The sequence below is a fragment of the Chiloscyllium plagiosum genome, unplaced genomic scaffold (assembly GCF_037043375.1).
Source record: "Chiloscyllium plagiosum isolate Xiang-an unplaced genomic scaffold, Cpla_swu_hap1 HiC_scaffold_10, whole genome shotgun sequence".
NCBI lineage: Eukaryota > Metazoa > Chordata > Chondrichthyes > Orectolobiformes > Hemiscylliidae > Chiloscyllium > Chiloscyllium plagiosum.
This window is the reverse complement of record NW_028270148.1, coordinates 100,378,647-100,392,929: the sequence shown is the minus strand read 5'-3', so window position 1 is coordinate 100,392,929 and position 14,283 is coordinate 100,378,647. Positions and strand designations below refer to the sequence as shown.

General features: G+C 44.8%; 1 protein-coding gene across 15 annotated transcripts in view; it reads left to right on the top strand.

The window, feature by feature from the left end:
• The window catches only part of syne1b (spectrin repeat containing, nuclear envelope 1b), a 629,476-nt gene that overhangs the window by 211,442 nt on the left and 403,751 nt on the right, over positions 1–14,283 (top strand). For all 15 annotated transcript variants that reach the window (XM_087991586.1, XM_087991587.1, XM_087991592.1 and 12 more), the window contains 4 exons: positions 716–869; positions 8,232–8,857; positions 11,351–11,530; positions 12,829–12,979. In XM_087991586.1, coding sequence (XP_087847712.1) covers positions 716–869; positions 8,232–8,857; positions 11,351–11,530; positions 12,829–12,979 — 1,111 coding nt within the window. The remainder of the gene's footprint in view (positions 1–715; positions 870–8,231; positions 8,858–11,350; positions 11,531–12,828; positions 12,980–14,283) is intronic.

The following is a 14,283-nucleotide window of genomic DNA, read 5'->3' as shown; positions in this document are numbered from 1 at the left end:
CTCCAACCCTGGCAACATCCTTGTAAATCTTTTCTGAACCCTTTCAAGTTTTACAAAATCTTTCTGTAGAAGGGTGATCAGAATTGTACACAGTATTCTAAAAGTGGCCTCACCCATATCCTGTACAGCCTTACGATGACATCCCAACTCCTATACTCAATGCTCTGAGAAATAAAGCCAAGGGTGCCAAATGCCTTTTCCACCACCCTGTCTACCTGCAATCCCTCCTTTAAGGAACTATGAACCTGCACCCCTGGGTCTGTGTTCGACTACCCTCCCTAGTGCCCTTCCATAAAGTGTATGAGTCCTGCCCTGTTTTGCCTTACCAAAACGCAGTACCTCACACTTATCAAAATTAAACTCCATCTGCCGCTTCTCGGCCCATTTGCCCATGTGGCCAAGATCCTGTTGTAATCTGAGATAACCTTCACTGCCCACTGCACCTCCAGTTTTAGTGTCATCTGCAAACTTACTAACTATACCTCCCATGTTCACATCCAAACCATTGTTCAGAGAGGGAGAATTCAAATCTCTCCATGGCAGTTTGAGGGAAAATAATCTGAGCATTGGTACAATTGGCCAAACCCAACCGATTCCTTTAACAAAGGAAATTTGCAGTCCTTCCTTAGCCATTGTGAGTGACTGAGTGAACCGAAGAGTAGGACCATTCCAGTTCCAAGGACTAATTTTGTTACAAACTGCTTTTGTTCCACAGAATCCGTCTGTTCGAGGAGGCAGTTGAGAAGCACCAGCAGTTTGATGAACGTTTGCTGAGATTTTCCTATTGGGTTGAACGCTTTCTCAGTGGCCTGCAGTCAACCTCAGAAATCATTTCCACAGATCTGCAGCCTGCACTGAATCACATAAAGGTAAAGACGCCCTGCATCCTTCTTAAAGGAATGCCGTGCCACTCAGTGAATTGGCTCTGAGCAACAAGTGAATGCTGACCTGGTCATGCAGTCTATACCAACCCCGCTCACTTGGCCCACAACGGAAAGAGCAATTTTCCCATCCCGGAATGATGTCCTTCAGAGTGGGGGGAAGAGACTGGAGGAACCATAGAATCCCTACAGTGTGAAAACAGGCCATTCAACCCATCAGGTCCACACTGACCGTCCAAGGAGCTCCCCACCCAGATCCACCCCGTCCCTGCAACCCTGCATATCCCATGGCTAATCCACCTAGTCTTTGGGCTGTGGGAGGAAAGCGGAGCACCCAGAGGAAACCCATGCAGACATGGTTGGAACGTGCAAACTCCACATAAATGGTCACCCAAGGAGGGATCGAACCAGGGTCCCTGGCACGGTGAGGCTGTGGAGCTAACTACTACTGAGCCACCGTACTGCCCACACAGGAGCTGGGGCTTTTTCCCCTTAGCAATGAGAAAGGTTGAGAGGAGATTTGAAAGCGGATTCACAAATCATGAGAGGCCCAGACAGAACAAATAGCGAGTAACCATTTTCATTGACAGAATGATTGAGAAACAGAGATCAATAATCGAAGGAAAATGGCAAAGGAATCAAAGGCACCATGAGGGGTAAAGTAACCCTTTTAAATGCAACAATCAGTTTGGATCTTGAAGATCTCAGAGTGAGATGATGACAGATTCAGTTGAGGCATTGGAAAGGGGATTGGAGAATTATTAAAAAACATTTTCAGGGACACAGGGAAACAATAGGGGGCGCTAGTGAAGCCAAGTTGCAGGAACTGACACAATGTTCTGAATGGCCTTCTGTAAATATTCCTTAATTCCATAACTTCGAATGCCTGTAGTAATTGGTTACATAAAACAATGCAGGAGCTGGAAATGTGGAATTAAAAGAGAAACTTCAAGAAAGACTCAGGCAGGTGGTAATGACAGTGTGAGAAACAGAATTAATATTTCAGGTCATTCATCAGGCCAGCTGAGTGTTTACTGTAAAGGTGAGATGGGAAAGATATAAAAGAGACCTAAGGGGCAACTTTTTCACGCAGAGGGTGGTGCGTGTATGGAGTGAGCTACCAGAGGAAGTGGTGGAGGCTGGTACAATTACAGCATTTAAAAGGCATCTGAATGGGTCTATGAATAGGAAGGGTTTAGAGGCAAATGGGACGAGTTTAATTTAGGATATCTGGTCATCATGGACAGGTTGGATGGAAGGGTCTTTTTCCATGCTGTACATCTCTGTGACTGTGTGAGGTTGGAACTGTACTCACTGGAGTTTCAGAGAATGGCAGGTGGTCTTATTCTAACCTATACCATCCTGAGAAGCTCAATACTGAGAGGATGTTTCCTTTCATAGAGTGGTCTCCCATTTAAGATGGAAATGAGGGAGAATTTCCTCTCCCAGAGGGTCATTAGTATTCAGAATTCTCTTCCCCAGTGAGCAGTGGAGGCTGGGTTACTGAGTATATTCAAGGCTGGGTTAGATTTGTGATTAGCAGGGGAGTTGAGGGTTACTGAGTGTAGGCAGGTGAGTGGGGTTAAGGCCACAGATGGATCAGCCATATTCTGATTGAATAGTGAATAGTTTGAGGACCTGAATGGTCCATTCTTACTCCTGTATTTATTGTTCATGTTCAGCCAGCTGATTAGTGTCATGGGGATGAAATGCACCCATTGGTCTAAAGTGAAGTCTGGGCATCTTTGAACACATTTGTTTGAGTCTCATTAGTTTATTTCCCACATGCAACAGGTAGAGAAATAGAGTCATAGAGACATGTAGCACAGAAAGTTGTTAGATTGATTAACAAGGTTAGATCTCATGGAATACAGGGAGAACTAGCCATTTGGATACAGAACTGGCTCGAAGGTAGAAGTCAGAGGGTGCTGGTGGAGGGTTGCTTTTCAGACTGGAGGCCTGTGACCAGTGGAGTGCCACAAGGATCGGGGCTGGATCCACTACTTTGCATAATTTCTATAAATAATTTGGATGTGAATATAGGAGGTATGGTTAGTAAGTTTGCAGATGACACCAAAATTGGAGGTGTAGTGGACAGTGAAGAAGGTTACCTCAAATTACAACGGGATCATGATCAGATGGGTCAATGGGCTGAGGAGTGGCAGATGGAATTTAATTTAGATAAATGCGCGGTGCTACATTTTGGAAAGGCAAATCAGAGCAGGACTTATACACTTAATGGTAAGGTCCTAGGGTGTGTTGCTGAACAAAGAGACCTTGGTGTGCCAGTTTATAGCTCCTTGAAAGTGGAGTCGCAGGCAGATAGGATAGTGAATAAGGCGTGTGGTATGCTTTCCTTTATTGGTCAGTGCATTTAGGAGTTGGGAGGTCATGTTTCATAGATTCATAGAGATGTACAGCATGGAAACAGACCCTTCGGTCCAACCTGTCCATGCCGACCAGATATCCCAATCCAATCTAGTCCAATCTGCCAGCACCCAGCCCATATCCCTCCAAACCCTTCCTATTCATATACCCATCCAAATGCCTCTTAAATGTTGCAATTGTACCAGCCTCCACCACATCCTCTGGCAGCTCATTCCATATACGTACCCCCCCTCTGAGTGAAAAAGTTGCCCCTTAGGTCTCTTTTATATCTTTCCCCTCTCACCCTAAACCTATGCCCTCTAGTTCTGGACTCACCCACCCCAGGGAAAAGACCTTGCCTGTTTATCCTATCCATGCCCCTCATAATTTTGTAAACCTCTATAAGGTCACCCCTCAGCCTCCGATGTTCCAGGAAAAACAGCCCCAGCCTGTTCAGCCTCTCCCTGTAGCTCAAATCCTCCAACTCTGGCAACATCCTTGTAAATCATTTCTGAACCCTTTCAAGTTTCACAACATCTTTCTGATAGGAAGGAGACCAGAATTGCACACAGTATTCCAACAGTGGCCTAACCAATGTCCTGTACAGCCGCAACATGACCTCCCAACTCCTGTACTCAATACTCTGACCAATAAAGGAAAGCATACCAAACGCCTTCTTCACTATCCTATCTACCTGCAACTCCACTTTTAAGGAGCTATGAACCTGCACTCCAAGGTCTCTTTGTTCAGCGACACTCCCTCTGACCTTACCATTAAGTGTATAAGTCCGGCCAGATTTGCTTTCCCAAAATGCAGCACCTGGCATTTATCTGAATTAAACTCCATCTGCCACCTCTTAGCCCATTGGCCCATCTGGTCCAGATCCTGTTGTATCCTGAGGTAATCTTCTTTGCTGTCTACCACACCTCCAATTTTGGTGTCATCTGCAAACTTACTAACTGTACCTCTTATGCTTGAATCCAAATCATTTATGTAAATGACAAAAAGAGGAGGACCCAGCACCGATCCTTGTGGCACTCCACTGGTCGCAGGCCTCCAGTCTGAAAAACAACCCTCCACCACCACCCTCTGTCTTCTACCTTTGAGCCAGTTCTGTATCCAAATGGCTAGTTCTCCCTGTATTCCATGAGATCTAACCTTGCTAACCAGTCTCCCATGGGGAACCTTGTCGAATGCCTTACTGAAGTCCATATAGATCACAACCACTGCTCTACCCTCATCAATCTTCTTTGTTACTTCTTCAAAAAACTCAATCAAGTTTGTGAGACATGATTTCCCACGCACAAAGCCATGTTGACTATCCCGAATCAGTCCTTGCCTTTCCAAATGCATGTACATCCTGTCCCTCAGGATTCCCTCCAACAACCTGCCTACCGCCGAGGTCAGGCTCACCGGTCTATAGTTCCCTGGCTTGTCATTACCGCCCTTCTTAAACAGTGGCACCACGTTTGCCAACCTCCAGTTCTCCGGCAGCTCACCTGTGACTATCGATGATACAAATATCTCAGCAAGAGGCCCAGCAATCACTTCTCTAGCTTCCCACAGAGTTCTCGGGTACACCTGATCAGGTCCTGGGGATTTATCCACCTTTAACCGTTTCAAGACATCCACCACTTCCTCCTCTGTAATCTGGACATTTTGCAAGATGTCACCATCTATTTCCCTACAATCTATATCTTCCATATCCTTTTCCACAGTAAATACTGATGCAAAATATTCATTTCGTATCGCCCCCATTTTATGTGGCTCCACACAAAGGTCGCCTTGCTGATCTTTGAGGGGCCCTATTTTCTCCCTAGTTACCCTTTTGTCCTTAATATATTTGTAAAAACCCTGTGGATTCTCCTTAATTCTATTTTCCAAAGCTACCTCATGTCCCCTTTTTGCCCTCCTGATTTCCCTCTTAAGTATACTCCTACTTCTTTTGTACTCTTCTCAGGATTCACTTGATCTATCCTGTTTATACCTGACATATGCATCCTTCTTTTTCTTAACCAAACCCTCAATTTCTTTAGTCATCCAGCATTTCCTATACCTACCAGCCTTCCCTTTCACCTTGATAGGAATATACTTTCTCTGGATTCTCGTTATCTCATTTCTGAAGGCTTCCCATTTTCCGGCCGTCCCTTTACCTGCGAACATCTGCCTCCAATCAGCTTTTGAAAGTTTCTTGCCTAATACCGTCAAAATTGGCCTTTCTCCAATTTAGAACTTCAACTTTTAGATCTGGTCTATCCTTTTCCATCTCTATTTTAAAACGAATAGAATTATGGTCGCTGGCCCCAAAGTGCTCCCCCACTGACACCTCAGTCACCTGCCCTGCCTTATTTCCCAAGAGCAGGTCAAGTTTTGCACCTTCTCTAGTCGGTACATCCACATACTGAATCAGAAAATTTTCTTGTTTGCACTTAAGAAATTCCTCTCCATCTAAACCTTTAACACTATGGCAGTCCCAGTCTATGTTTGGAAAGTTAAAATCCCCTACCATAACTACCCTATTATTCTTACAGATAGCTGAGATCTCCTTACAAGTTTGTTTCTCAATTTCCCTCTGACTATTAGGGGGTCTATAATACAATCCCAATGAGGTGATCATCCCTTTCTTATTTCTCAGTTCCTCCCAAATAACTTCCCTGGATGTATTTCCGAGAATATCCTCCCTCAGCACAGCTGTAATGCTATCCCTTATCAAAAATGCCACTCCCTCTCCTCTCTTGCCTCCCTTTCTATCCTTCCTGTAGCATTTGTATCCTGGAACATTAAGCTGCCAGTCCTGCCCATCCCTGAGCCATGTCTCTGTAATTGCTATGATATCCCAGTCCCATGTTCCTAACCATGCCCTGACTGTTCGGAATCTGCCTTCCCTGTTAGGCCCCTTGCATTGAAATAAATGCAGTTTAATTTTTTAGTCCTACCTTGTCCCTACCTGCCCTGACTGTTTGACTCACTTCTGTTCTCAACTGTACCAGTCTCAGATTGATCTCTTTCCTCACTATCTCCCTGGATCCCAAACCCCCCCGTCCCCCCACCTTACTAGTTTAAATCCTCCCAAGCAGTTCTAGCAAATTTCCCTGCCAGTATATTAGTCCCCTTCCAATTTAGGTGCAATCCGTCCTCCTTGTACAGGTCACTTCTACCCCAAAAGAGATTCCAATTATCCAAAAATGTGAATCCTTCTCCCATACACCAGCTCCTCAGCCATGCATTCATCTGCTCTATCCTCCTATTCCTGCCCTCACTAGCTCGTAGCACTGGGAGTAATCCAGATATTACTACCCTTGAGGACCTCCTTTTTAAATTTCTGCCTAACTCTCTCTAATCTCCCTTCAGAATCTCAACCTTTTCCCTTCCAATATTATTGGTTCCAATGTGGACAATGACCTCTTGCTGGCCCGTGTCCCCCGTGAGAACATTCTGCACTCTCTCTGAGACATCCTTGATCCTGGCACTAGGGAAACAACACACCATTCTGCTTTTTCTCTGCTGGCCACAGAAACGTCTGTCTGCACCTCTGACTTCAGAATCCCCTAACACAATTGATCTCTTGGAAGCCGACGTACCCCTTGTTGCATTAGAGTCAGTCTCAATACCAGAAAATTAACTGTTCATGCTACGTTCCCCTGAGAATCCATCACCCCCTACATTTTCCAAAACAGCATACCTGTTTGAAATGGGTATATCCACAAAAGACTCCTGCTCTAGCTGCCTACCTCTCTTACCCTTCCTGGAGTTAACCCATCTATGTGACTGTGTCTGAGACTTTCCCCCCTTCCTATAACTGCCATCTATCACATTCTGTTGCTGTTGCAAATTCCTCATCGCTTCTGTCTGTCTCTCCAACCGATCCACTCAATCTGATAAGATTCGCATCCAACAGCATTTATGGCAGATATAATCCGCAGTAACCCTTAAACTCTCTTTAAACTCCCACATCAGACAAGAAGTACATATCACTCTATGTCATTTTTGCTCCTTCACAATCTACAGACCCAGAAAATAACACCGTCTTATTCCTCTACAAACACTGCCCCAGGTTAAATTAATAGCTATGGCTTATTTTTTAAGTTTAATCAAGAGACTTATCTCCAAAAACACATAATCAAGAAAGAACCCACTGTACTCATTACTGCAGCCTTTCTCTTGGACAGACTTAAAACAACAATTAACTTATCTGATTCTGTGCTGTGAACTTCGCCCAAACCGGTTCCTCCAAGATTAGTTGTGAAATTCACTGTTTGTTAATTTTCCCAGATGCACTCTGATGTCCAGCGATACATGAATTCAAAAACAGCAAAGGCAGTAACTGTGCAGTTTCTGTTGCAGCTGTACAGGACATTGGTTAGGCCACTTTTGGAATATTGTGTGCGATTCTAGTCTCCCTCCTATAGGAAGGATGTTGTGAAACTTGGAAGGGTTCAGAAAAGATTTACAAGGATATTGCCAGGGTTGGAGCATTTGAGATATAGGGAGAAGGGTGAATAGGCTGGGGCTGTTTTCCCTGGAGTGTTGGAGGCTGAAGGGTGACCTTATAGAAGTTTATAAAATCATGAGGGACATGGATAGGGTAAATAGCTAAAGTCTTTTACCTGGGGTGGGGGAGTCCAGAGCTAGAGGGCATAGGTTTAGGGTGAGAGGGGAAAGGTATAAAAGAGACCTAAGGGCAATGTTTTCACACAGAGGGTGGTGTGTGTATGGAATGAGCTGCCAGAGGAAGTGGTGGAGGCTGGTACAATTGCAGCATTTAAAGGACTTCTGGATAGATATTTGAATAGGAAGGGTTTAGAGGGATATGGGCTGGGTACTTGCAGGTGGGACTAGATTAGTTTAGGACATCTGGTCGGCATAGACTAGTTGGACTGACACACAGTGACAGCCAGGTGACGAAGAGCAGGTAATCTTTAGCCACTTCTCTGGTATTGGGTCAAACCCTTTGTAATTCTTGTCCATTGTCTCAATGTGCAGGACCAGGCGGGTGCTGTGGAACAACAGCGAGCTGAACAGCAGAGCCTCAATGACCAAGTGGAACAACTGTGCTCTATGTGTGAGCTGCAGGACCAGCTCCTCCACAGCAGGATGGCGGAGTGCTACCAGCTTTTCCAGGAAGCCAATCAGGTTGTTGAGCGAAGGAAGGAGGTTCTCGGACAGCTGGCCTCCTTCCTGGAAACCCACAGGGCGGCCGGAAACGTGCTTCACAGGATTAGGAAGACGGTCGAGACTGCGACCAACTGGGACAAGGTAAAGACGGAATTGCTGGACAAGGAGCTGGGGGATGTGACGCCCGACATTAAGCAACTGGAGTCCCAAGCCACAGCCCTTGATGCACTCATCAGTCAAGCTCAGTACCATATGAAACAAGTGGGCTCCAACTCGAGGACATCCTGTCGAGACTTGGCTGAAGGATTAGAGGCAGAACTGGAGTCTGTCCAGAAACTCTTGGGCACCAAACAAAGCGAAGCTGAAGCACTGAACTCGCTGTGGAAATCATTCAAAGAGCGCAAGGAACAGCTGCTGAAGGCCATTGAAGACATTGAGGAGAAGGCAGACAGTGAGGGTCTGAAAGAGCCTACTCTGCCAGCTTTACAACTCAGGTGAATATGTACTGAAGGCGTTTGTGCTGGGGCACAGTATTGGACACAAAGGTTAGAACAAAGTAATAAAATATAGACCTGCCCAGTTTTCAGTGGATCGAAACAAGAGGAATCACAGGATGGTGGGACTGGCCACATTAATGGGAGCTGTGGGCTGATAAGTCCCTGGGTTTTGACTGACTTCATATCTGGGTCACCGAAGAATTGGCGACTGAAGTAAAATAAAGAAGTGCACATCGGAAACAAACCAGAACAGAAATTGCTGGCGCAACTCAGCAGGTCTGTGGAGAGAAAAATGAATACCACCTTTTCCGAGCTGTTGTCAGTTCTAACGAAGGATGACCGGACTTGAAGCAGTAACCCTGATTTCTCTCCACAGATGCTGCCAGACCTCCTGAGTTTCTCCACCAATTTCTGTTTCTGTTCGCTAGTGAGTCAGTTGACGTTTTGGTTTCAGTTTTCCAAAACTCCGTAAATTCAGGGAAGTTTCTGTTAGAATGGAAAATCATGTATAATACTCCTTTATTCAAAGAAGAGAAGAGATAGAAAACAGAAAAACACAAGCCAGTCAGCTTAGAACATAGAATATAGAACAATACAGCGCAGAACAGGCCCTTCAACCCTCGATGTTGCGCCAACCTGTGAACTAATCTCAGCTCGTCCCCTTACACTATCCCAATCTAAGGATTGTTTAAATCTCCCTAATGTGACTGAGTTGGCTACATTAGCAGGTAGGGCATTCCACACCCTTACCACTCACTGCGTAAAGAACCTGCCTCTGACCCCTCAATTTGTAGTTATGCCCACTCGTACATGCTGATGTCACCATCCTAGCAAAAAGACTTTGACTGTATACCCTATGTAGTCCTCTGATCATCTTGTATGTGTCTATCAAATCCCCTCTTAGGCTTCTTCTCTCCAATGAGAACAGGTTCAAGTCTCTCAGCCTTGCCTCATAAGTTTTTATAACCAGGTAGATGTTAGGGGTGATAGTTGTAGATGTTACAAGAGAATGTTTAGAAACATTCTTGGCATTCAGGCAGAGTCCACATGGTTTTGTGAAAGGGAGATCATGTTTCATCAACTTATTAGAAAGATTGCGCCAGTAACGTGTTGTGATAAAGGGGAACCAGTGGAAACATTGTATTTACATTTTTAGAAAACGTTTGATAAGATCAAAGGTTATTGCAGAATATCAAAAGTCATGGTATTGGGGTAACATCTTGGTATCGATAGAAGATTACTCGAAAGGTACAGTTAAGCACAATGACCAGTTTCAGTTGGCAAGATGTGTAAGTGGTATATCATAGGGTTCAGTACTGGTGTCCCTATGTTTTACAATTTAGATTAATGACTTGGGTGAAGGGACCCATTGCTCAGTGAGCAATAAGGTGAAAGGTTATCTTGGTGGGGGCAGTGTGGAGTTGAGGTTACAGTCGGATCAGACATGACCTTGTTGAAGGGTGAAGGAGGCTCGAATGGCCTACTCTTGCTCCTAGTTTGTATGCAGACTGCAGGATCTTAAACCCCATCAAAATTGGAGAGGAAACTGTTTAAAGTTGGTATTATCTTCAATCTGCGTTGCACTCATTGTGCCTCACCCACTTTTTACATGCTGTTCCCAAAGTCGTATGAATTGCAGAGTTTCATTCACCAGTCTGTGCCAACTCAAAAGAGGGTATTGTAGCCCAATGACATCATTTGATTCAAACAATGAGCTTTTTGACTGTGTCTGAAGTAAAGTAACAAAGTGATTCAGGTATTCAATGTCACTGGAGTAATCTTCCCGACACGAGCAATTCAATTCCATTCAAAAAGCTGGAAACCTGGTTTTAAAAATAAATCTGTATTGAGTCATTGAAGGAAACAGCTCACTCTAGCTTCCTAGAAGGAATGATTTCAGAGCAAGCTTGAACTCCTAGAACACTGGACAGCTCTTACCCACAACCGATACATAACACAGATTAACTGGGTTTCATCCTTAAAGTGCTGACACAAGTACTATTTGTGCCTAATTCCCTTAACATGAGAGGAGGCAGTTTTTATAGGAACCTTATAAACCTTAGGACATGACAAAGTGCTTCGAAACGTGTGCGTTTGAGGGTTTGAACCCCATTCGAGACACGAGATCTGGACTGACACACCTGTGCAGTGCCAAGGCAGAATAGTTCCAAGGAAGAATCAAATTGGACTTAAAACGTTAACTCTGTTTCTCTGTCCACAGGTTCCGCTGGAGTTTCTCCATCACTTTTGGTTTTTATTTCAGAAACCTGCATTTTTTGCCTTTTATTTCATTGATAGATTTTTGCGGGATAAGGAGAATCAAGATGTATGAAGGAGAGGTGGCGGACTGGAATTGATATCTTGATGTCTTCAAATACCCAAGCGGATCGTGAGATCTTGATGACTGGATCTCGACGTCAAATGCAAAGAGGAGTTGAACCTGACTGACAGGCTGAAGCCTCATCCTTTTCCTTTCTTTCCCTTCTGTAGATTGAGATTGTTCAGTCAACTTGAGGAAGACCTCAATGCCCAACAGCATGAGCTGCAGTGGCTGATGGACAAAGCAAAACAGCTGACTCAGAAGGATAAGACTTCAGCCGCGGAAGCTGAGAAAGAAATTAACCTGCTGGAAGTGACTTGGAATGACACCAAAAAGCTCATCAATGACATGTGAGTACAGTCAACTGAAACGGAAAAGAGGCTGCATATTTTGTTGAGTCACAACTAATTTGAGTTACTATAACTCAATTCACTGAATGAATCAAGATGTACAAAATTGCAATTATTTAAATTTCATTTCAAGTTGAATTAGATACAGCATAACCAAATCAGTTGCATATGGGCTTAATGTCATCTATGCCTTTGTTATTTATATTTCTTTTGCATATGACACAGATTTATGTTTTCTTTTTCATTTGCTAGATATAGGTTTATTGACAAGTTTTTATTATCCCAATTCAGATTCTCAGACCAGCGTAGATCTCTGGTTGTTATGGATCACTGATCCAGCAAGGGAACCAACATTGTACCATTGCCCAGGATCGTTTGGTGAATGTAGTTTTTGTTTTAAGTGAACAAGACGGTGACAAGAATTGGAAGACTTTGGTAGCTGCTCCCAGTGTGCCCATCTAGTGACAACAGTCTGCAAGTCCATTTGTGACAGTTGACATAGCAAAATTGAATGGGAATCATAGAATCCCTGCAGTAGGGAAACAGGCCTTTCAGCCCATTGAGTCCATACTAACCCGTTGAAAAGCATCCCATCCAGACACTCCTGCCAACTTTGTCCCTGTAACTCTGCATTTCCCATAGCCAGTCTACCTTGCTTGCACATCCCTGGACACTACAGCATGGTCAATCCACCCAACCTGCATATCTTTGGACTGTGAGAAGAAACCAGAGCACCCGCAGGATACCCGCGCAGAATGTACAAACACAGTTTCCTGATGCTGGAATTGAATCCAGGTCCTTGACAACTGTGAGGCAGCAGCGCTAATCACTGAGCCACCATGCCACCCCAGATGTCAGCTTCATGATGTCGTTACTGAAACTTCTAACAGGTTTTAAATTCCACCAGCTGCCATGGTGAGATTTGAACCCAATATTCCCACATTACCCTGGGCCACTGATTTTAGCCCAGTGACATTATCATGACACCCCTGCCTTCCCCTTGGAAACGTTCACAGTAATGGTAATAATGTTTACAGGTTGCAAGACCATGTCCTAAACTGTGGAATGAAATTTTCTAAAGGGATTAAACCCCCCTCCTTCCACTGAGAGAGTTTGACAAACTGATTGTTTGGTTTCCATGGTTTTGACTAATGTTACTGCAGTAGAGCACATGAGAATTCTACCTCCAGGTAAATTGAAAATGTTTAGTCAGTGAATTTTGGGGAATGCCTGCATGTTGTAGGTTCACCTTCTCCTCCAGCTACAGGTCACACTGATTTACTGTTTCTCCATTACAGTCAAGATCAGGCCTCCTTCCTGCTTGGCCTCATGAGGGACTACCAGAGCTCCAAGGCCTCTCTCCTCAAAGTGATTGAAAATTCTGAAGCTGTGGCCGTGATCAAATCGAGTCTATTGGATCAAGAAGACTTAAGGAGAACACTGTCCAGGGTACGTACTGCCAACGCCCATCAATGCCTGACTGCCGGAGCCCTGCAGGATTGGAACTAATTTTAACAGAATCCTAACATCATCAGTCAGTTACAAATTCAAGGAATGGTTTGTGGATATTTCGCTATCCATCATTTCCCATCCATTAACTGACGATTCCAGACCATGGCAATCTCCGAGATGCTGTGTGATTGGGGTAACACTGTGATGTGCTCTTCAGGAGTGTCTCTCCCTCTCTCTTTCCTTCTACCTCTTGTGTGCAATCATTAGGAATGGGTTTCCTCAGTTGTCCCACACTTTACACATCATTCATCACCAGGATTTGATTGAGGAACCAGGGGGTCACAGTCTAAGGATATGGGATAGGACATTCAGGACTGAGATGAGGAGAAATGTCTTCACCCAGAAAGTGGTAAGCCTGTGGAATTCTCTTCCACACAAAGAAATTGAGGCCAAAACATTGTGCTTTTATAAAATCGTGAGGGGCATGGATAGGGTAAATAGATGAGGTCTTTTCCCTGAAGTGGGTGAGTCCAGAACTAGAGGGCATAGGTTTAGGGTGAGAGGGGAAGAAATTAAAAGGGACTTCAGGAGCAACTTTTTCACACAGAGGGTGGTCAGGGGATGTGGTGGGCCTGGTACACTGACAACATTTAAAAGGCACCTGGATGGGTATATGAATAGGAAGGGTTTAGAGGGATATGGGCCAAGCGCTGGCAAATGGGACTAGATTAGGATAAGACATCTGGTCGGCATGGATGGGTTGGACTGAATGGTCTGTTTCCGTGCTGTATGTCTCTATGACAGCGACTCTAAGGAGATAAATAGAGCTCTTTAAGGCTAAAAAGAAGAAAGAGCAGGATCAGGATATTGAATGGGATGAGTGGCCACAGTCATATTGAATGGCACAGCAAGCTCGCAGGACGGTGTCGTGCTGAGTTTGCTGTTCACCTTGCAGAGGGAAATTCCTCTTGGTCGAATAACTGAAGGTATTTGGAATGGTGGTGAGTGCTGCACGAGATGTCCAGCACTGACTCAGTGTTTAAGAATGGAGTGGAGTCATTAGACATTAAAAATGAGCGTTGGGGTATACGGCTGGCTGAATGTTGGAGGTGGTGGATTGAGCAAACCGGCAGGTCATGTGATGATGCCTCCCTGACTGCCTTCAGCACCCGTCCGAGGTCAGCTGACCTCTTGTGGCCCTGCTCCCTGGTCCTCAGGAGTCAGGCACCGATGATTAATCTCCCTGGCAACCTGAGGCCATTGGCTGGCAGCCTGGGAAGCCTTGTCCTGCCCAGGTCCAC